Source organism: Cebidichthys violaceus, unplaced genomic scaffold (assembly GCF_023349555.1).
Source record: "Cebidichthys violaceus isolate CVI_PGR_0920_01 unplaced genomic scaffold, fCebVio1.0.p SCAF_7, whole genome shotgun sequence".
NCBI classification, from domain to species: Eukaryota; Metazoa; Chordata; class Actinopteri; order Perciformes; family Stichaeidae; genus Cebidichthys; species Cebidichthys violaceus.
Genome location: NW_027176927.1, coordinates 1,687,458 through 1,709,405, shown reverse-complemented (window position 1 = coordinate 1,709,405; position 21,948 = coordinate 1,687,458). Strand labels below are relative to the sequence as shown.

The window sequence follows — 21,948 nt, the reverse complement described above, 5'->3', positions numbered from 1 at the left end:
AATGATGGCTTTTGAAAATGAAACAAACTTGAAACAAAAAACGTGCAATCAGCAGGTAAAGGTGGCACTCATTTAAATACTACTACTACTTTATATAGTACTGCTGGGTAGTTTTAATAACACAAGTATTTGATTCACTTTTATGTTAATATGAATCTGTGTCGTAACTCGGGCTTTAAAATGAGTGTAGTGGAGTAAAAAGTACAAGCAGCATTAAGTAGCATAAAATGTAGTTACTCAAGTTGAAGTATCAGAATCTTGCTTGTGGAGCACTTCAGTACTTAGTTACTTTCCAGAACTGTTGTTATTCGCATCTGTTTTGTCCTAATTAGTTTGATCAGGACACGTCAGTCAAAGTGACATTCATGATGTTTCATCAGTAAGTGTGTTGACATTCCCTGTTCATCCTCGCTAATAGCTTTCTCAGCAACTGTTGCGCTCTCTCGTTGAAGATCATTTACATTTAGTTCTGACTTTCTTCTTATTTATTCAGATTTTCACTTTGGCCCCAGTTATCTGGCAGAAAGCATCGGCAGCTTGAAGGACGGTGCCGCTGTCTGAGATTTCTTTTCATGATTTATTGTTTATTATAACGGCTGTGACGGTTTCCCTTTTGCGATGTCTTGAAATCAGTTTTTGCCACATGGACTCATTTACTCATGTTCAACTCCAAATGGCATAACATCTGTTTTTTTTTTTTGATTTTGTTATCAAAGGTAATCCATCAGAGTACATGAAAATCTGACAACACGCGTCACAAGATTGCATCAGAGCATTGATATCAGTCTGGAGTTTTCCATTCGGAAGATGTTCTGCTTATTGCTTCATATTAAAGTTAAAGTCAAAGATTTTCATTTTAATGAAAATCTGTAAAGTCACTATCTATCACCGATGGGGGTAACAAGGGTGATTTAGCTACTCCTAAAGGGACTTTTTGACATTTTATGAAGTACGCTTATTCTGGCAGAGAATTGACTGAGACGATTGTTACCATTCTCTCCTATTAAAACACAAGGCTACAGCTGGCAACTGGCTAGCGTAGCATAGTGCAAATAAAATGGGAGAAACGGCTAACGTGGCTCTGTGCAAATGTAATCCACCCACCCGCTACCTTCAAAGGTCATTACAGTGAAGGGTTGGTAATTGTCTTCAGAAACATGTTTTGTTCTATTTGTTAAAATCAGCAATCAATAAATCAAATACTCTGACAAAAAAAAACTAAAACATTGAAGGGACATGCTGTCAGTGTTGCAGACTTTGCAACTTTCTCGCTAGATTTAGCAACTTTTGGAGCTTGTGTTGCTCGTTGCTTTCATTGGAAAAGAGTTGACAACACCGAGCTGGCACAGGACTTTTCCTCTCTTAGGTCTCCTTTAGAATTACTGACGTTTATCAGTTGTTGTTTTTTTCCACCGGGATGGAGACGTGCGATAACCTTGTCAGTTTGTTCGTGGTGCTGAAGGAACTTAAAGCTGTTCACTTGCTCCACCTCGGCGCCATTGATGTAAACTGTTTCCAGTCATTGTGCTAGAAATATGATAATATGATTGATCATCTATTCTACCCCTCCACCAGACAGCAACATAGTGTATTTCCTAAAATGCTGAACTAAAGCTGGTTTCGCTTGGCGTTAGCTATAAACTTACTGAATTAAAGCTACTATGGTGACATGGGTAAAGCAACTCTATATATTTATAGTTCTATGTTCTTGGTCATCATGTGAAGCCACTTAAATTAAGTAAATTATTTTAATAATCCTGATAAGGTAATTTACAAAATAAATCTTCACTTGAATGAACCATCATTTTGCATTCTACCCTCTTGTTAGATGAAATGTCCCCATTTGAAAAAACAAAACAATAAAAAACCTCATCTTACTCTTAAATGCGTGAAGGTGAAATAACACGTGTGTGTGATTTTGGCTCCATCTCAGCCAGCATAACAGTATTTCTACCGCGAGAGCAGCTGTGCACTGATGATGATGATGATGATGATGTTGTTTTTCTTCAAGTATGCTATAAACAAGCGAAACTCTGCGTGAAACCTCCCTCAGCCTTCTCTCCTCCAACTGTTTACATCCATCCATCCTCCTCCTCCTCGTTCCTCCGCGGCTCGAGACTCCCGACCGGCCACCGACAGCAGAGAGGAGGGGAACTACATGACTGAAGAGCGGGGACTTCACGAGCGCGCGCGCGCGCGTGTGTGTGCGTCTCAATGTGCGGACCGTGCACTGACTGACTGACTGAGGTCAAGGTGGGAGGTTCGCCCGTAAATTGTTGGACGGGATGCTGCAGCCCGACGGCCAATTTGTCGCCCGGTGTCGTTCCTGAGAGGACAGAGGACCTGGATGTGCGCGGCTCTGCCGGGGAGAGGGTAAGTCACCCAGACGCTTTAATTAAACGAGGTCGAGACAGCAGAGTTGCATTGCGATGTGGGACCTGTGAGTCCATTAAGGTTAAAGTCGGAGCTCATTTGTTCGGAGACTGTGTCGCGGTGACTTTTAAACGTTTCAATGAGGGGATATTTGTTGTGCCTTTTTCTTTTCTGGTGGTTTTGTGGAAGGATTGACAAGTTTCTGCACGAGCGAAAACAAGAAATGCATGGGAGCGATATTGATTATGTATGTATATATGTAAAAAAAAAAAAAAAAAAGTTCTTTTGATATCACCTCATTTGACTAAATACGACAACAATCGTGTATCTTTTTGTTATACTGAGCACTAAATAACAGGTCATATAGAAACAACAGAGGCACAAATCCGAAAATGAACATTTACAATTTTATAGTAGACAAATTGTGAAGACCATGACAAATATACAGGACAGCACAGATGTCACTGACATGTAGGTGCAAGGCTCAAACCAGCTGATTACCAAAACATAGTAAATAAATACCAAACCATATAGATAAACCTACATTCCATAATAAAACTGTTAAACCAGTAGTTTGGACCTCAGAAATACATTTTTGATTGTGTCATTGACATGATACAGACTGAGGTGAATATGAGTAGTGCACCTTATTTTTCACCTAAAATCAGTGCAGATGGTGTGTACAGGTGACTGCAATTGGTCACATTAGACCAATGAAACTAAACTCCGAGATCATTTATTTCATCTCCCTCCCTTAAATTCCTCGAATGTTTGAATTTCATCACTCGCCTTTATCTGATTATGTTCCTCTATAGAGATGCTGCAAATGTTTACTGCTCCCTTTTGCACAAACACCCCAATATACTTTTATGGATTTTCCATATTATATCTATTTTTTTAGGATAGTGTACATAGTTATCCACTGAGGCTAAGGCTGGTCAGTATATTGATATAGTATCGGTGCGGTGATATGAGACTAGATATAGTCTTAGATTTTGGATATCGTAATATTTCACAAGTGTTGTCTTTTCCTGGTTAAAAGTAAAGTGATGCACTTTTCCTTAACTCACCAAACTCTTGTAGCTGTTCTATTATTTGCATTCGGCATCGCATCCACATTTCTGATAATTATTTAGCAGAAATATCAATATGTAAATATTTTATGAAGACACCAATAGCCAGCCCTATATTGTCTCAAATTCGCAATATCAATAATGAGGTGTTTGGTGAAATATATTTTGAAATATGTGTTTCTCCACATGGCGCAGCCTTACCTGAGGCCCTGACTTTTTTTTTTTTTAGCTTGATGAAATAAAATCATCTTGCCTCCATAAACGCAGAAATCGAGAATAAAATGCTCTTTTTCTTGAAACTCTCATTTGTGATACCCTCTGGTGGTCAAAAGGCTGCACAAGTGTTAGCGTGTTTGTTTTTCGGAGGCATTCTCTCAAGATAATGAAACCTAATGTGAAATCCCCTGAATAGACTGGAATGAGATTTAAAAGGCCAGAACGAACTCATTTGGCAGTGAGACATGTGGCTAAGTGTGTAAATGGAAGCCAAACCTAATTATACCCACATCTTCTCACAACGTCTCCACCATCTGTGGCTTTACACTGAAGCACTTTTTCCTCAACAGTCGGTGTGTGTGTGTGTGTGTGTGTGTGTGTGTGTGTGTGTGTGTGTGTGTGTGTGTGTGTGTGTGTGTGTGTGTGTGTGTTTGATCGTGTGTTAGTTTACTCTGCGTTGTGGTTTAATTTCAAAGTCTGTGCACATCAGGCACACATCACTTGGAATCGACTTCCAAAAGCTGCGGTCTCTCACGTTAAATAAAAGATGGAGACGATGCAAAAATTGCTTCTTGGATGAAAGCTGCTTGTGGTTGGTTCGAAGGTCTCCTCGTGTGACCCGGCGTTGAAAGGATTCCCTCGTTATTCTGTTAATCAACCGATCAGACTTTTATTTATTTATTTATTTTCCCCACATTCAAAAGAGAAAACATTTATCATGTCAGAGAGTGCGTCCTCGCTCCCGCTCTGCGTTCCTCTGTGTCCAATCTCATCTCTTTCATCATTCATCTGGCAGATTACTTTTTGCAGGAGCGGTTCAGATGGAGATAATGTATTATTGATTATTGTCGGTCTCGATATCTCGCCAGCACACGACATTAACACGTGAAGCACAAAGATCCGCCTCCCCTTTCACTCATTCAAACTGTACTCGACGTATACATGCTTTGTGCTTAATGATGTGAAGGCGAGCCTGTCTCTCCGTCTCCCCGTCTCACGCACTAACACGAGAAGTCAAGAAGCATGAGGTGTCACAAATCACAGCATAAGTCATTATATCCTAGATGGTGCCATGTCACTGCGCAGGCTGCTGATTGACTGAATATTACCATATGTATGCTCCAGTTTTAGCAGCACAGGGGGGAGAAAAAAAACAAACACCTAATTAAGTAGCTGTGCTTCTGCTCCTGATCCAAATCTGTCTTGAGATAAGAAATCATCCATGAGGAGACAACACTTTCAGTGTTTGATTGATTGCTCCAACAAAACAGGTGTATTGTCATATTTTTGGGTGAAAAAAAACAACTTGTTATCACTTGTGAATTGTCCTCCGTTGTAGAGCTTAATTTCCTGTCCTGTCACTGGCTGCTTGTTAAAAATCGGAGGGGGAAAAAGGGGAACTTTTTGGTGTGAGACAAGAGTGAATAATTTCCGCCCCAAATACGGCGGAGAGCTGATTATACTGCAGCTGAACATCCACATCACTCCCAGTGGCCGCGACTCATTCCTGCCTCCCGAGTGAAAGAGATGAAAGATTTATCGCAGGACAGCTCATAGCCTTAGTTTGAAATTTGAAGGAGTCTTGTGTTGTTCTTTTTTTCTTTTTTTTTCCCGGTGGTGTTGGGGGCAAGCAAGGCCAAGGATGTAATAGACCTGTCAAATGTCTCCAGGGAGGATCTACAGAGGAGGAGGAGGAGGAGGAGGAGATAAGAGGAAAAGCTGTGGAGACGAAGGTCACTGGATGTTATTGATTTAGGACAGAAAGAGCATCAGACAACATAGGATGGAAGGAATGCGAGGTCAGGAAACTGTAATGTTAATACACAAAACGAGATTACAAGTTTGTCTCTTACAGGAGAAAATAGGACATTATTACGTTTTCAATATAAAAGAAAACCACACATGATATCAATCAAATTTAACAGAATAGTTTCTGTGTTTTCTGTTCAATTAGGGCCAGTGTGCAAAGCACTTCCTTTCAATTTACAGACTTATTCGTATGTGTTTTGTCCGGGAGGGGACAATATGGTTATAAACGTTTTGTTTTTTTCCCCAGCACAGGCCGTCCTTGTTTCATTATGCATTTTATCCCATGCATTTTTAAAGTTGTGGGCCAGAATGAAAAATGATGGACCAGAGGCACAGCGTGAGGCAGTGGTGGGAGCAGATGAAGTGAAGATGCTAAATCGACCATTGAATTGGCTCTTTGTTTGAAGCCAAAGGTCACAAAGTAATGAGCTGTGTGACTTATTAAAGAACAAGTAGTTGAATTATGTTCCTCACATAACATTAAAAGTAACAATACAGAGAGATTCATCACCTGAAGAGTATTTGTATTATAGCTGTTTTGCATCTTTGTATCCTTTATTTCCAAGGTTCATTCTGACGATACAAAATACAAACACGCTTTTTGCAGGCAACCACATTTTGTATCTCCCTCCGTGAATCCCTGAGTGATGTTCTGGCTGTCTGTAGCTCAGACTCTAATTATACTTTGCTTTTCTCATAATGAACGTGAATCGGCACAAAGTGAGTTTAGGCAGTAATGAGCAACGCCAAAGGAGTTGCATCAGAATAGCTGCTTTAATCACGGTGCAACATGTTGTCGCACGGAAAACATCTGGGCCGTGTGTCATTTTGCTGCCTGTTGCTCGGACGAAGCAGTCCCATGATGCGTCGGTAAATGAGCTCTGACATGAAGATGGATTACTGTGGACACACTCCTGCAGCACACGTTTGATATTCATTTTTAACTGTTTCTTAACTGCTGTGTTTGTTGGTAACGAAAAAGTAATTGGGTTTCCAGCATGACCTCACTGACAAAGTTTTGCCTTTTTGTACATTTACTTTTGGCTCATTCCACAAAACTTTGCTCTGCTTGGGAGCATCACATTTCTCAAAAAAATGTCCTTTTGCTTAATCATGCATGTATGGGCGTAAGTGATATTCATGGCAAATTGAAAGTATGAAAGGCAATCGGAAAAACAACAACTATACAGCACAGGGAGGAAAATATGAGCGTTTCAAAGTAGAAAAGTTACACTTATGTCGATATATATATAAAATAAAACTTTACACGTTACACATCGGATCCTGAAAACATGTCTAGAAGTTAGCAGAAGTCACTCTTGCAGTGAGTCAGTAATGCAAACACAGCGGAGCGACTCCTCAAGTACCATCCTCAGGCCAAGCGTGTCCGCACAGCGATGTGATCTCGTAAAATATGACCTTAAGAATCACATCTTAGAGAATGAATTGATTTGAAGCCCTAACCTCAGGGACAGTTTAAGACGTGTATACTTTGGTGGCCATGTGTGAAATTAAATTGACATCTCGGAGCAGGGATCATCGCACCCTGTTTTGAAAGGTAACCAATAAATTAATGTGAACGACGGCTAGGAAAATGCCCATGGTGTCACTGCTTGCATATTGCTTCCAGCGGAAATGATGTGTTTCGGTTGCATTCATCCGTGAGCCGTGAATTCTGTAGTGTAAAAGAATAATATATGAATAATATTTCACATCAAAGCTGCTGGGATATTTAGGTGAAATAAAGCTTCAGTGATCTTTTAAGAAGTGTAGAAAGCAGTTTTGTTTTGTATCGAGTCTAATCTCTTTTATGGAAATAAGATGCTGTGGAACGAACCAGCAAGTCTCGAGTCTTAAACAACAAAATAGGTCGTTTGATATAGTTCTTTCTAAGACAGACCTTATAACTGACAGCAAAAACAGTTTGTGTGTGCATGTTCTGATCTGCCACCTCTAAGACAAAGGTTTGATTGTGTTTAGGAAACTAAAGATCTCCTCCAGACGTGTTTTTAAAAACATTTATCGGATGTCAAACTCTGCACAAACATCATTCTGTACAGTGAAGGCCAAACATCCAAGTGAGGTAACAATGAGCTAAACGCATTTATGAGTGGAGGCGAACTTTGATTATTGAAGCTAATGAAAAGAAGAAAAAAAAAACAACACTTCTGTAGGAGACAAGATGCAAACTGTCCTACAGTTTACAGATGTCGCGTCTTCAGTGATCTGATATTAAGTAAATCCATTTCATAGGACAATATCACTGAATTTGAGCCTTGGCATACCCTTAAATATGTTATTTTGTCCTTCAGCAGAAGTAATACATTTCAGTGGACAAACAATAGCTGCTTTTTCATATATGATGAAAGATGAAAAAGTGTGTGAGCACAACCAAGGACGTTTTAGTGGAATTCATTTTAAGACCGTTAAATGATGTAACGGACGTTTTGTTCAGACATGAGACACACTGGAAGGACTTTTTTAATCATTTTCACCAACACTTCTACCGTATGTTTTTTTTTTGTTCTTTGGTCATCATTGTTGCCATGAGTCATTTTCCATGTGCAGCATCTCAAAGTGTGATCTTAGACGTTCGCTGTCACATGAATGTGTCGCCTCTGACGATCACAAGCACAGATGCAGACAGCTGTGTTTGCTTACTGCGTTAGGTTCCTGTTGTAATGCAAGGAAGACATGACTTTGTTCGCAAAACTATGCAACCGTTCAAAAGTGTTTTTCTTTTTTCCTTCAGTGATGTTTCATAATTCAGAAAGCAAATGTGTCATATACATTTTTAAATTATTTTTTGTCCCAAAAGACGAATAAACTAATCAAAACTTCCACTTAGTCAAAGTCCCCACAGTGTTGCATGACAGGACAGAATACTGTTGGAACCATTTTTTCACCACCAAATACACTTTGAGTTTCAATTTGTTCTCCTTCCCAGAAGAGCGTATGATACACTCGATAATTATTGAACCACTGCGGTGCAGCTGGGCTCTAAACAGTTTGGGAAGCCGGTTTTATTCTGTGCTCTCTGCAGTCTAGTGGTTAGATTGAACACGTTAAATTGTAATTTGTCAGTCCATAGCATTCTCAGCTTCCCTGATCAAATTCCAATAGTGGTAACCTCAGACTAACTTTCTATTTTGATTGTGAAGTTTGCTTAATAGCTTTGCTAAAGCAGCACCCAGCTGTTCATTCCATCTTGTTATAGGCGTTATTGACACTACAACAGGAACCTGTTCCTGTTTCATTCTGCTCACATGTTAATGCTCAGCTTCCAGTTTCTGTTATCAATAATCTATTCTATTCTTATTGAACTGTCTTTTTCCTTTCTCCATACTGTTGAACCCTTGTACGGTGTTGTGTACTCCATGTACATAACAAACCCTTCATACAAGGTAACATCTGTTTGTAAAGAGGACTTTCTACTAACAGCATTAAAGACGATTCAAAAAGAGAAGTCCTCTCAGTCATCTCACTGTAACCAAAAAAGACTCCAAACTTTTGAAAATGATTAGCTTCACTTTTTGTTTTTCTTTTCTAAAAGTTTTTAATGGGGAAGAAGATTAATGCTCTGGCATGCCCTGTTTGAAGACTTCATCTTCTACTCCGCTGATTGCTTTGACCCTAAGCTTTATTGAAGCACAACACTGCGGTCTGCTATTGACGAACAGCTTTTTCCTGGTCTGGTACTCTGCCTTTGAGGCATCTCTCTCTTTGACATCTTTTTAACACATTTATGAAGGAAACTGAGGTGAAATCAGCTGAGTTTAGCTCAACTCCATGAACAGTGCTGGAAGATTACATTCTATGTATTTGTTTGCCTCGTTCAATTAACTTTTGGTTGAAAAAACCCCCAAGTGATTCAGTTTAGGGCTGCAATGACGTCTCTAGTACAGATTCATCTGTTAACTTTTTAAAAAATATTTTTTATTTTGCCTATAAAATACCAAAAAAATGCTTATTTTGTCTGACCAACAGTACAAAACCCAAAGACATATGTCCTATCGTATGACGAACAAAAGCTGACTGAAACATCTAATCCATTATGAAATGTTTGCTGATTTCTGTCAATCAACTAATTGATTAATCGACTAATAATTTCAGCTCTAATTCAGACCTTTTTGTAACACATTTTTTGACATTGCAACAATTTAGCTATTTACTCATGAATGACCATCTAGGTGCAAGATACGGGATAGGGAGCATTTAAATTGCCTCTCGACGGCTCTCAACGTGTTGACAGGCGAGTCGCCAGCTCTTAGCTAACGGTGCTAACAGCGCTAACAGTGCAAACTATGTATCTTTTGATTGTCTGTAGATCTATCCAGATCCAGATTCAAGTTCTCTTACCATTTTCTATCACCAAAAATAATGCATTCACAAGATTATGCGGCCTTGGCGGAGCTTTGGCCTCATGCTCTCTTGTTGTTTTTGTTGTTATTTGAGTTTTTAAGCCGATACGTTGGCCATTAGCTGCAAGCACTCGCCTTCACAGAAACGAGCTCCTCCAGATGAAGGCCGCCCCCCCCCTTCACTCCCGCACGCTGCTGCCTCCTGTAGAATTGGACTGACCTCTCCCACAATAATAATGTCTGTATCCTCTTCCACTGAATCAAATCAATGTCTAACCCTGTGGAATCAATACATGTGCCACAAGGGATAATGTCAGGTGCTGTGGCCAGTGGCGCAAGCCCAACAGGTGGGGATGGATTATTGATTCATTAGGTTCAACGGGTCTTGGACGTGTGTTGATGAGAACGGCAGATCTCAGGTCAGGGTTTAGAGGAAGACAGGTGATGTGAGAAGCATGGTGGGGAGTCGATTCTCACTGAATTTATTCATAAAATTGGGACCGACCTGGAAAGTTTAGACAGGAGAGATATTGCAAACCAGTAGTCCGTTTCAACTTCCTGTCGCTGATAAATATTGTATGCAGCCTTTTTCTTTTTTTTGCATGCTATTATACCACCTGGTTGTTGGACTGTGTCGTAGAAGAGGGATAGAGAGAGATAAGAGAGAGGAAGAAAAGGTCTCATTCATCCTCCTCATGTCTCCTCTCTGCAGAAGCACATAAACCTTCAGTAGCGGGTTACTAATGGTGAGTTTTAAGCAGGAGTTTGCAGTTTTCTGCAGATAATCTATTATGATTTAGAGATTCTTAGATTACGCTGTTTCTCTGCGTTTATCCTCTGTGTCTTACTGTGAAAATCTTTGGTATCAGATAAATGCTGCATCACAAAGCGACCCCACACATTTTGCTGTACTTGTGGTCTGACAAATTTCAATCATTTTCAAAGTTCGGGACAGAATCAGGTTGTGCGACAGATGCTGTAGACATTGAGAGGTCCTCGGTCTTTGGTTTTAGATTTAAAGTTTCAAACTTAAAAAGTCTGCAGCTCTCTAAATGTGATATTCCTCCTCAATTATCTTCATAAATCTGTTTCTGTATTAATCTTTAATGGCACTTTGAGGGCCAGTGTGTAAGATTTAAGGGGATTTATTAGGAGAAATGGAACATAATTGGAAAGTCTTGCTCGAAGAATAACGAAGAATTTGTTTAAACCAACCTGTTCCGTCTGTTGACTGTTTGTACTTCAGAACTTATCATGAAGTTAAGTTTGACGAGTCTAAATTATTTTATTTGTACAAAAGCAGTGACAGGAGATTCCCGCTTTAGAGCAGCAGGAGCCAAAAAAGATCCCGTAGAGATCTGAGAGCTCTTTCATCTCTGTCTCAGTCAACGATCTTGACTGTGTATATATAGGCGAGGTTTGGTGATTGCATGCATTACCTGTGTGTGGTGTCCTGCTAAGTCGTATCTCTGAGCTGAGACCAAAGACCCTCGTTTTCAGCCCGGTGCAACAATAACCTTTTCTGTTCTATTCCTCTGTTGTCAGACTCAGAGGCCAAACTTTGTTGGATCTATTGTGAAACGCTGAATCGAGCACACAGCGGCCCATGAAAGGCTCCCATGGTCATTATTTCTCTCCTCCTCTGTTTGTGTCATCAATTTCCAGCCTGACTATGTCCACTGGAGCAAGATCATGACTTCGCTCAACGAGTCAGACGACACCTCCCCTCCCTCCTTCCCTCTCTCCTCCGTTGAGCAGAATTTCTCCCACTTTATCACCCACGACCCTTCATCCTTCCCCACCTCCTCCTCCTCCTCCTCCTCCTCCTTGCTGACTTCCTCTAACTGCACCAGCTCCCCGTCAGCCTCCTCTCCTCTGTACAACTTCTACGCGGTGCTGCTGGTGCTCCTGATCTTCTGCGTGGTGTTCGGTAACGTGTTGGTGTGCGTGGCGGTGTCGCGGGAGCGCGCTCTGCAGACCACCACCAACTACCTCATCGTCTCGCTGGCTGTGTCCGACCTGCTGCTGGCCACGCTGGTCATGCCCTGGGGTGTCTACCTGGAGGTGTGTGTGTGTGTGTGTGTGTGTGTGTGTGTGTGTGTGTGTGTGTGTGTGTGTGTGTGTGTGTGTGTATTATTTTGAAAACACCCTCAGCTTGATGCAGTGAGATCTAAATGTGGATAAAAATGTTGTGGAGTTTCTCTAAAAGTGTATTGCAACACAAGTAAAACATATGCACAGCGGATTTCTGTGCAGCAGTTACAGAACAGATATTAATAGCATATGGCAATTTATCATTTTAAAATGTAATATTTCAACAACCGACCAGGGCTGCAGCATGTAAATTATCTTTATTTTATGATCATTTTCTCGGTTAGTTGGTAAATCATTATAGAATAAAAATAATTGGCCTCTTTTTTGATAATTGATTCATCATTTCAGAGGAAAAACTGTCTACACTTTCTGGTTCCAGCTTTTCAAATATGAAGATTTGCTTCTTTTCTTCGTCATATGTGAAACTGAATATTTAGGGTTTAGACTGTTCACTAAAACAAGTGACATTTTCACCTTTTCTTCCTGACATCTAATACACAAACGTATTAATCAGTGATCAATAATGAGAAATATTTGTCAGTTGTAGGCCTAGATCAACGAGTGTATAAAATGTTAGATAACACTGGAAAATGCGATGTCACTAAACGTGTTTGTTTTATCCAACCAAGAGTCAAAAACAAAGATGTTCGGTTTATCACATTAGACAAAGAAAAGCAGCAAATCAAAAACATAAACAATGTTCATAATAGCTGCAGATTCATTTTCTGCTGATCGATTTACAGCTCTGTAACAAACGGCTGAGTACAGAGAGCAGGAGGAAGGTGTCACTTTGAGGTGTGAGAACGACAAGCGAACCTGTAAATGTGCCGACATTTGACACTATGTTTTAAGACGTATGGTTTCAGGCAGACAACGCACTTACATGGAAGGTTGAACTCAATAACAAACCGCCTGTCACATTTGCATACGCTAACTGCCGGCTTTCTGCCAGCATTGTAATGAATCGTCCCTGTGCCTGCAACATTGATGTCGCGTCCTTCATTATTCCAATCCGGTTGCAATTTCTACATTATAGTCTCTAACACTGCTGCAATTTCCCAGAGCCTGAGGGGACATGTTCAGATTGCTCATTTTATTCCGACATACAGACCAAAACCCAAAGAAAAATAGTTTACAAGCAAATCATCTGCTTTTAGAAGATGGAATCAGCAAATATTTGGTATTTTTGCACAAGAAATGACTCTAAAGGTTAATCCATTTTCCCAAAAATGTCGCAGGTTAATTTCCTGTTGATGAACTAATTGAGTATATAGTACTAGTTGTTTCAGTTGCCAATAATCACTGAAGCAGTTTCAGCTCACTTACTTAATAAAATGACATTCAGATGATTACAAGCAATGTCTCACAGGCTATGAATATTTAAGGACAGTTTAAATGAAACTAAATATGTGAGGGTTGAATTGGGAAAGTTCAGAAACAAATCATCATGGTTGACATGTAAAGAAAACTGAGTGAAATATGAAGTGCCTCTGAGTGATCCAGCCTGGTTAATATTAAGGCTGCTCCCCCGGTGTTGCGTTGCATTAATGTCAGTGTGTTTTGTTGAAGGTGGTGGGGGAGTGGCGCTTCAGTCTCATCCACTGTGACATCCTGCTCTCCCTGGACGTCATGATGTGCACCGCCAGCATCCTCAACCTCTGCGCCATCAGCATCGACAGGTGGATTCTCCCTTTAACTTTACCCGCTACTTTACTTTCTTTACTGGCCGTGTTTCTCTTTTCTTTCACTGTGACTTTTATCCGGAACGAAGGCCGAAATATCAAAGATGACAGTGTAATTGAATTACTTTGTATCCTCCCTTATTAACCTTGGTCGGGATTGGTGCAGGTTGGGCGCAGACAAAAAAAGCAACACATGTAACAAACAAAAAAAAAAAACGCACTCACATCAAAACTTGAAAGATGCATCCATCATCCAACTGTCACAGAGCAGCAGGACAGAAGCCCCACTCTCTGTCTTTCAGCGGGAAGCGACAGGCTTCTGCTGGGTCTTTTACAATGTCCTCTGCTGTCATTTTAAACTTTATTCTTTGTGGATCAAATAGACTGCGTTTGGCCATTTTGACGTTCCACCTGATGCCCTCTTCATGGGTCTGGAGGAAGGTGACCAGACGCCCGGCGGGCAGGCCGTTCGGCAGCTGCACCCTAATTACTCTGGCACATTGAGGCTGAGCCGGTGTAGACGTGTGTAATTTGGTGCAATAACTAAGGATAGAGTCTTAATTGCTTTGTCAGAGCCGTAGACCATAAAATACACACTGGAAAGTTGTCCTGGCTTCATGCCCTAGCAATTTAAAAAGAAACAGTGACTACAAGGTTAAAGTGCTGAAGACTTTAATGTAAGGGTGCTCAGATGAATAGTGTGAGAGCCGGAGCCCTTTTTATACTCGGCCTTCCAGTTGCGGTTGATAGAGAGTTATTGGATGAATTAGCACAAACCCAAATAGGGTCATCATATTAAGTGTTTCTTACTGTATACAACGTGCTCTCATATGGCTATTCCCAATGTTTGTCTGAGTGACTCATGTTCCTTTGTTTTTGATATAAATGACTTAACTTGACTATTTAAGTGCTATTTATTATCAAAATATGTTTATTCCAGTGTCTCTATTCATGACACTTCAGTTCCACATGATATGATGAAGCTGGTTGGAGTCAGTTAGGCTTGATCATATTTTTTTTTTTGTAACTTTCATTTTTTTGGGATCTTGTGTAGCAGTAGCAGCCTTTCCAGCGTTGTCATTGTGACCATGTTAGTGTGTTGAAGTTGGGTATTTAGCCCAAAGCACCGCTGTATAGTACAGCCTCACAGTATTACATCAGCATGATGTAATACTGTGTAAAATATGTTAAAATGCAATGTCGCCCTCTTGTCCTGTAGCTGTATACAGCTACAAAATAGAATTACATACCTTTCAAAAGTCCTTTATCACTGCCGTTGTCCTGCACAATACCTGCATAATTGCTAAAGGACTCCTTCACAGCTGATATATTCCTGAGCTATAAAAACTAAAATGCTCCATGTCCAATATCCTAAGACGGCATGTTGCAGATTTTGAGTCCTGTAGAGTCTCTGACTCTGTGTTTGGCTCCATGACCCTCTGCTTTCAGTCGGGATTACAGCGGTGTGCTGAAGAAGACTTCACCCACCTGCCTACAAAGCAGATGACTAACTGGTTTTGACATGCTGACAGCTGTGTGTGTGTGTGTGTGTGTGTGTGTGTGTGTGTGTGTGTGTGTGTGTGTGTGTGTGTGTGTGTGTGTGTGTGTGTGTGTGTGTGTGTGTGCGTGCGTGCGTGCGTGCGTGCGTGTGTGTGTTTGAAACAGGCAGCGACAGCTTTACTCTGTCTGAAACCGGGAATTTTGTTTGTCTTTGTTCTGTATCAAGCGCCTGAGTGTTTACTTTGAAATATGTGTGAACATGTCGATGGGATAATGAAGTCTGAAGCTGCATTAATAGTGTATGTGTTTTCTCTGTATTGACTGCTGTGTTCTAATGCAGGCACCACGAGTCAGTGTGTGAGAGGCATGCTAAAGTGTTTTCTGTGTGCTTTATGCGTGTGTGTGTGTGTGTGTGTGTGTGTGTGTGTACTATTGCAGATACACAGCAGTGGCCATGCCGATGCTCTACAACACCAGATACAGCTCCAGGAGGAGGGTGGCGGTGATGATTGCTGTGGTGTGGTTTCTCTCTTTTGCAATCTCCTGCCCTTTACTGTTTGGACTCAACAACACCGGTGAGAGCTACATCTGACAGCCTTCCTCCAATAGTTGCCACCCAGCCACACATTACTAAACTAAGGATTTAGAATTTTGTGATCTTCCATTTCACTTCCATTAAAGAGCCTTGTTGCAGGTCCAGCATCGACTGTCAAAGCCACTGGAAGGGAAGTGTCTTTGGCGTCGGGGTGTATTCATCATGGTTGTTGCTTGAATGGGGCCTTTGGTCTGTTTCACACCAATGCAGGGTTGAGGTTAAAGTCTCTTCTTTTTATTTATGCTAGTTTGGAAGATTGGGTCCTTCATGGGTAGTTTAATCCACAGCTGTTACGGGATGATTTCTTCATTCAGCTGGGTGCCATCGTTTTCTGAGGTGTAATTTAACTCACTATAGAGCAGCGTTCACGCTTCCTTATGCGCACAATGCCTCTGCAATATCCTGATCCATCTGTCCTTGGATTTGCTTATCAATTCTTGATCGGATAGTAAACATATTCCATATGTCTGCTCAGTCAACAGACCTTAACATGCACTGAGTCAGCAGACTTTATACTTAAATATCCATTAGCACAGATAAACACACCATCCATGGATATTCCCATATGTTCTCATCCAGTGGATGAACAAGCGGGAACACATAATCCTCGATTTAGATGTTGGCTCACAAAATGGTCAGGGAGTGAAGATGCTCGGCTGCTGACCTCTGACTTAATTAATGTGGGCAGCTACGAGGAGGGACTGTGAATCTGCTCGCCTTGAACTGAAAGGCCACTTGAGAATAAATGGAAAACAAGTAGTTATGTGAGAGATGAGAGCTTCAGTTGTGGGTCCAAACACAGCAAGACACTGAATGATTTAAACCGCGAAAAAATATTTCACTCTCCTCAGTAACAGGGTGCGCATAGATTACACCATGCTGTTCGAAAGGTAACAAGGGGGAAACAGCTGGACTGGCTCTGTCAAGAGGTAAAAACAACAACAATCACCTTTAGGCTCACTGATTACATGATGTATCCCATTTGCTAAATCCGTACAAAAACCAAAGTGTATAAACAAGCGCTTAAGAGCTGGACTATTTCTTGACTGGGCACTGATTTATCTTTAACCTTTCAACAGGGTCATGCCAGGCTGCTTCCAGTCTTAACGCTAAACTCAGCTAACCATCTTCTGGCTCGATATATAACAGACAGACATGAGAGTGGTATCGATGTCCTCATCTCACTCTCGGCCCGAGAGAGAATATGTGTATTCCCCAGAAATGTCTAAACTATTCCTTCAACGTGTTTTGGATTAGACGATAAAAAAAAGCATACACTGGCAAGACTGAGCAATAAAATCATGGAATGGTCTCTGGAAGTTTCTGAACAATGTTAACTCTTCACATTTTCTTCTTCTTTTTTTCCCCCTCTGTGCATTAGCCAGCCGGGATGGCACCACATGCAGCTTTGCCGATCCGGCCTTCGTGGTGTACTCGTCTGTGGCCTCCTTCTACGTCCCCTTCATCGTCACGTTGCTGGTGTATGCGCAGATCTGCGTGGTGCTGCGCAAGCGAGGCAGACGCACCGCCCCGCCGCACAGACACGGCCTGCGCACGCAAAGCGCGGCTGAGGCGGGAGAAGGTCACCGACACAGGAAGGTACAGAGTCACGGATTTGGCCGTTGACTGAAAACCAGGGTTTTGATGATTCTTAGGCCATTGATTTTATAGACTGTCTGTGTTCTCCCTTTTCTCTTCCAGCAAATTTGGGCATTGATAGATATTGACCCCCTGGCCTGCACCAACATTGATTCTACCACCAAAGAAGTTTAGATAAAGTCCATGACTTCCATGTGCACTTAAAAAGTTTCCAAATCTGCTTTTAATTGAGTGTTTGCTTTATCCATCATCTATATTTTAAAACCTCTGACACATCACATATTCTGTATCAGCTTGTTCCAGCTCTTCGTTGCAGCTCTAGGGTATGTACACTGACTGAAATATTCAACCTCAAGGCTCCGCACCGTTCTATCAACTAGCAATAATCTTAACGTCTTGTGTGTAATTCCATCCATCTTTCTTCAAAATCCAGTTTGACATATTTACTGTTTTTGGAAACTGTGGCACCTCAAAATAAAGTGCTGTGGTTTTGAACATTGTCTGGCTGCGCAAAATGAGTTTGTAATAACTGGGTCAGTAAGCAGCTCGATATTTGAAATAGTTGCATCAAAAGGACAAAAGCATTTTTTTTTCTGATTTAAATATATTTTGTAAGTATTTTTGTACAGTAGTAAAATATGCATTTTGGTGTGTATTTGGCTTGTAACAAATAACCTAAGTACATTTAAGAGACCCTTATCAAAATGTTTGTTTATTTATTTATTCTTTAAAAATATATATATATTTTAATCACTTTTTCATTATTTTTGCTGTTCAAATATCAATATCAGTATGAACTTCAACAATCCAGTACCGGTTGGGCTTTTCCCAAGAATACATTTTATCTGCTACTTCCTTCCCTTTCAGAGCAAGTGTACACAACCAGAGGATGTGAAGCTGTGCACTCTGATCCTGAGGCCCGCCACCGCTGGCCCACAGCGCAAGAAAGTGGTGAGTCTCTCAGCATCATAAATGTCTGTCTTCGCTGTCTCTTTTCTGTCTGTCTTATACAATCTGTTGCCTCTGCAGTGATGCTCTGCTTGCCTCCTGTTGTCTCTTTTTACATCCATAAATGTCCGGCTTATTTTTGCCTTTGTTTCATCTTTACAATCCAGCATCCACACCTTTGTTTGTCCCCTAACACTTACCCTCCTTCCTCCCTCTCTGCGTGTCAGACCCTGGTGAAGGAGGCAGTGGTTCACCCCCTCGAAGTGGAGCCGGGTCGGTTCCTGCCGCAGACCGAGCAGAGCCTGGCTCCTCCTCCTGCACCCCAGACCGCCTCCCACTCGGGACGGGCCAGGATCTCCCTGGCCATCTCAGTCGGACCTGCCCCGGTTCATCCCTCCACCGTGACACGATCGGCCCTGATGCCCCGCCCCCCCACCCTGGAGGACGGCATGAGGGGTCGCGAGGGATGGAGGGAGCGCAGCGGAGGGAGAGATAAATGGGGGATCACCAAGGAGAGGGTGAGGGGGAGGCTGTCGCAGCAGAAGGAGCGGAAGGCGACACAGATGCTCGCTATCGTGCTCGGTGAGTGGAGGGGGTGCAGACTGATGAGGTCTCCATCTTTAGACCATGTACACATACGATACCGTATAATGTATTCAGTCTAATATCTGGGGATGTTGCAAATACAATAAGATAACTGTAATTTGTTAAATCTCACCTCACATTACCTTCCTTCCGTATAACGTGTGATTCCTTTTATGTCTTCATCTAGATGTAGAGTTCATTTTTTTTACTTAAAAAAAAAAAGTAAATTGCATGTGAGAAAACCAATTTTAACTCACTTTCTATTTCCAGAGGCATCATGTAAGCTGGGCTCATTACAAGAGCATCTTGTTTTTCGTTTCCGTCTGTGTCCGTTTCTTTCTTTCTGTAAACATTGGTAAAAAACTGAAAAAAAGGGTTTTGAATGCATATTTTGAAAAAGTTGTATTTATTATACATAGTAAGACACACGTTGTCAAATCTAACAAATCATCCATGGCGCCATTATTTATGGTTTTTCACTCAAATTGTTTGTTTCTTGCCGACCTCATCTGTTTTTTGATTAATGTGACACCGCTACCATGATTGATGAAGCTCAGTACTTATCTATTTCTGTAGTGTTTCAGCAATTTCATGGTTCCGTGTGAAATACAAATGCAACAGTCGGCAGGTTATTTCATTAATTATATCCCTGCAGAATGTGTGCCACATACATATAGTGCTAACAGCATTCATTCACTGGTCCTCTAATCCACTTCCTGTCTCTGTCTCCAAGGTGTGTTCATCATCTGCTGGCTGCCTTTCTTCCTGACCCACGTGCTGAAAGCCCACTGCCGGAGCTGCTGTATCTCGCCCTCACTGTACAGCGCTGTCACCTGGCTGGGATACCTCAACAGTGCCGTCAACCCTGTCATCTACACCACTTTCAACATCGAGTTTCGCAAAGCCTTCATCAAGATCCTGCACTGCTGAGAGCTGGGGAGATGAGAAGCATCAACTGTCAGGGTTTTTAAAAAAAGCCTGACGTTGGTTTGACATCTGAGGTGAGAGAAAAACAAGTAGTCTGCAGTTTTGATACGCAGGAGGGAGGGGGGGGGGGGGGGGGGGGGGGGGGGGGGGGGCAACAGATTGGCAACTGATGCGTTAAGTAGTTCAAGCTTCATGGGAAATTAAAGACGAGAGGAATGTTACCATAGGCTCAGAGAAGACTGAAGAAAGACAGAAAACATGGCATTCAGAGAGAATGAAGACAGGAAAAGACGCTACTAGACGATGATTAAAAAGAGAGTGGGACAAGCAAAAGACAGCTGCAAGAACACAAACAAGGCTGGAAATATTTACGGAGAAGAAGACATGCACTGTGTTGTGTACATACAGACTGTAAGGGGAATATGTGAGGACTGATGTCTCCACAGCATCCAGACTGAAAGACTCCCTTAGATGTGACTGTTTTTCTAATACATGATTTGTGTCAGACGTCAGCTGTTGTATTTTCTTGTAATCCTGAACAATCAGCATCTCGTTATCTGTGCTCTTGTGCTCGTCTTTCTCAGAGGACTGGAACAAGTCGAGGCAAAGAGAAAAAACATTGACCCAGGAGTCCAGTACAAACGTTTTTGTTTTTTGTTTGTTTGACTCTCATGCCCAAGGCTCAACCATTATATACACTTTTTTGAAAACCCACTGAAGTTGCATCAAGGCAGAATTATTAATGTGGTGATTGACAGCACGTTCAAAATCAGCAGACAGTGAAAAAAGCTTTCACCTAGTAAATGTGTAAATTTTTTGCTTTGTATAAATGTAAAATGTAATGTTGTAAATAATAATTTTATTGGTTTAGAAGAGAGATTGCAAGCCTTGTACAAACCATATTAATACACATTTTCTGTCATTGCTTAATTTGTTAAATTTTCAATCTTTATCTGTCCCAAAGGATATTTCTCTTCTACAGATGCTCAGTATACATTGTATTTCTAATGAAATATAATAAGTAGAATATAATAAATAAACATATATTCAAAGTACAAAGTACAAGTGCAATGCATGTATGAAAGTGCAACCAGCTAACTCTCCCCACCGGCCTCCTGTCCCATCTCATTTTGGATTTCATTCAATAGCTTGTAGATTGTTTCAGAACTACTTTTCTGAAAGATCTCAGTGTGTCAAAGTCGAAAATATCCAATCAGAGTTTTTACCAGTAACAAAATGTGATCCACAAGGATCAATTCTGGGACCTGTCCTGTTTAAGATTTAGATCAATAATATTGTCTCCTCTCGAACTGCTTGTAATGTCCACCTTTACGCGGATGACACTATCCTGTATTGTCTTGCTGACTCTGTACAGCTTGCTTTTGAGAACTTTCCTTTAGTGTGTTTCAAAAAGCACTTGTCAACTTTAAGCTACTACTTACTGCAGGCAAAACAAAGTTCATGCAATTTCATATATTACTTTTTTTCTCATTTGATAAAGTGATTACAAAACAAGCGCAGACAAGCACATGAACTCACAAACACCTAAGGGGATATATTGATTTTAACAAGCTACACCTATCCACACTGAGTGGTAGCAATATTGAAAGAGTCACAGAGTATATATATATTTGGATTGATGAATCATTCAAATACAAACATTATATTGAAAATCTCCTCACCAAACTACGGCAACAACTTTTTGTACAGAAACAGATCCAGCTTCCCTTTGAATAATAGAAGAAGTATATTGACTTATCAAACACATTGACTTATCTGCAACACATTCTCAACACTCTCACTACTCCTGAACAATTCAATACAATCATCTCAAACCACTTCACCTCAGTGTGCAACTGTTTTCCCTGAGCATTGTCCTCTTTTGTTTTGATTTGTTTAACTCCTGTGTATTTCTCATTGTAATTGCAAATGACAGGAACCACAATGATTTTTGAAACTTAAATAAAGGTTTGAATGAATGGATGAAATGCAAGCAATTTGCGAATCCTTTATATATAGGAATGAAAAGTGTCTTTTACTCAGCCTCTGTAGTGGCAGAGAGGTAGTAAATCAAACACTAAGAGCCCCTGGCTAGCTGTGTGAAGTTATCCATGTATTACGCATATTTGAGCAGTTAGTATTCAGACAGAACTCTCAAGCAAATTTGTATGGATTTAGGATGAGTC

At 41.0% G+C, this 21,948-nt stretch overlaps 1 protein-coding gene across 2 annotated transcripts; it reads left to right on the top strand.

Moving 5' to 3' along the window:
- The first annotated feature begins 2,128 nt into the window (after positions 1-2,128).
- Positions 2,129-21,739, top strand: drd2l (dopamine receptor D2 like). 2 transcript variants are annotated; one of them, XR_011105358.1, is made up of 9 exons: positions 2,129-2,373; positions 11,498-11,896; positions 13,496-13,605; positions 15,547-15,683; positions 17,085-17,302; positions 18,170-18,253; positions 18,478-18,832; positions 19,569-19,836; positions 20,347-21,739. XR_011105358.1 is itself a non-coding variant. In XM_068736263.1 (8 exons), exons 2-8 carry the CDS (start codon positions 11,525-11,527, stop codon positions 19,763-19,765), a joined length of 1,473 nt encoding a protein of 490 aa, XP_068592364.1. In that variant the 5' UTR covers positions 2,129-2,373; positions 11,498-11,524; the 3' UTR covers positions 19,766-19,856. The 2 variants fall into 2 exon arrangements, 1 of the variants encoding a protein (XP_068592364.1); XM_068736263.1 differs by lacking the exon at positions 20,347-21,739 and having other exon boundaries at positions 19,569-19,856.
- Positions 21,740-21,948: the final 209 nt, after the last annotated feature.

Excerpts from the sequence above, each read along its gene's own strand:
- drd2l (XM_068736263.1), top strand. The coding sequence starts at position 11,525 with ATGACTTCGCTCAACGAGTCAGACGACACCTCCCCTCCCTCCTTCCCT. Across the intron at positions 15,684-17,084 it reads GTTTGGACTCAACAACACCG|CCAGCCGGGATGGCACCACA; the intron begins GTGAGAGCTACA and ends TCTGTGCATTAG. Across the intron at positions 18,254-18,477 it reads GCCCACAGCGCAAGAAAGTG|ACCCTGGTGAAGGAGGCAGT; the intron begins GTGAGTCTCTCA and ends TCTGCGTGTCAG.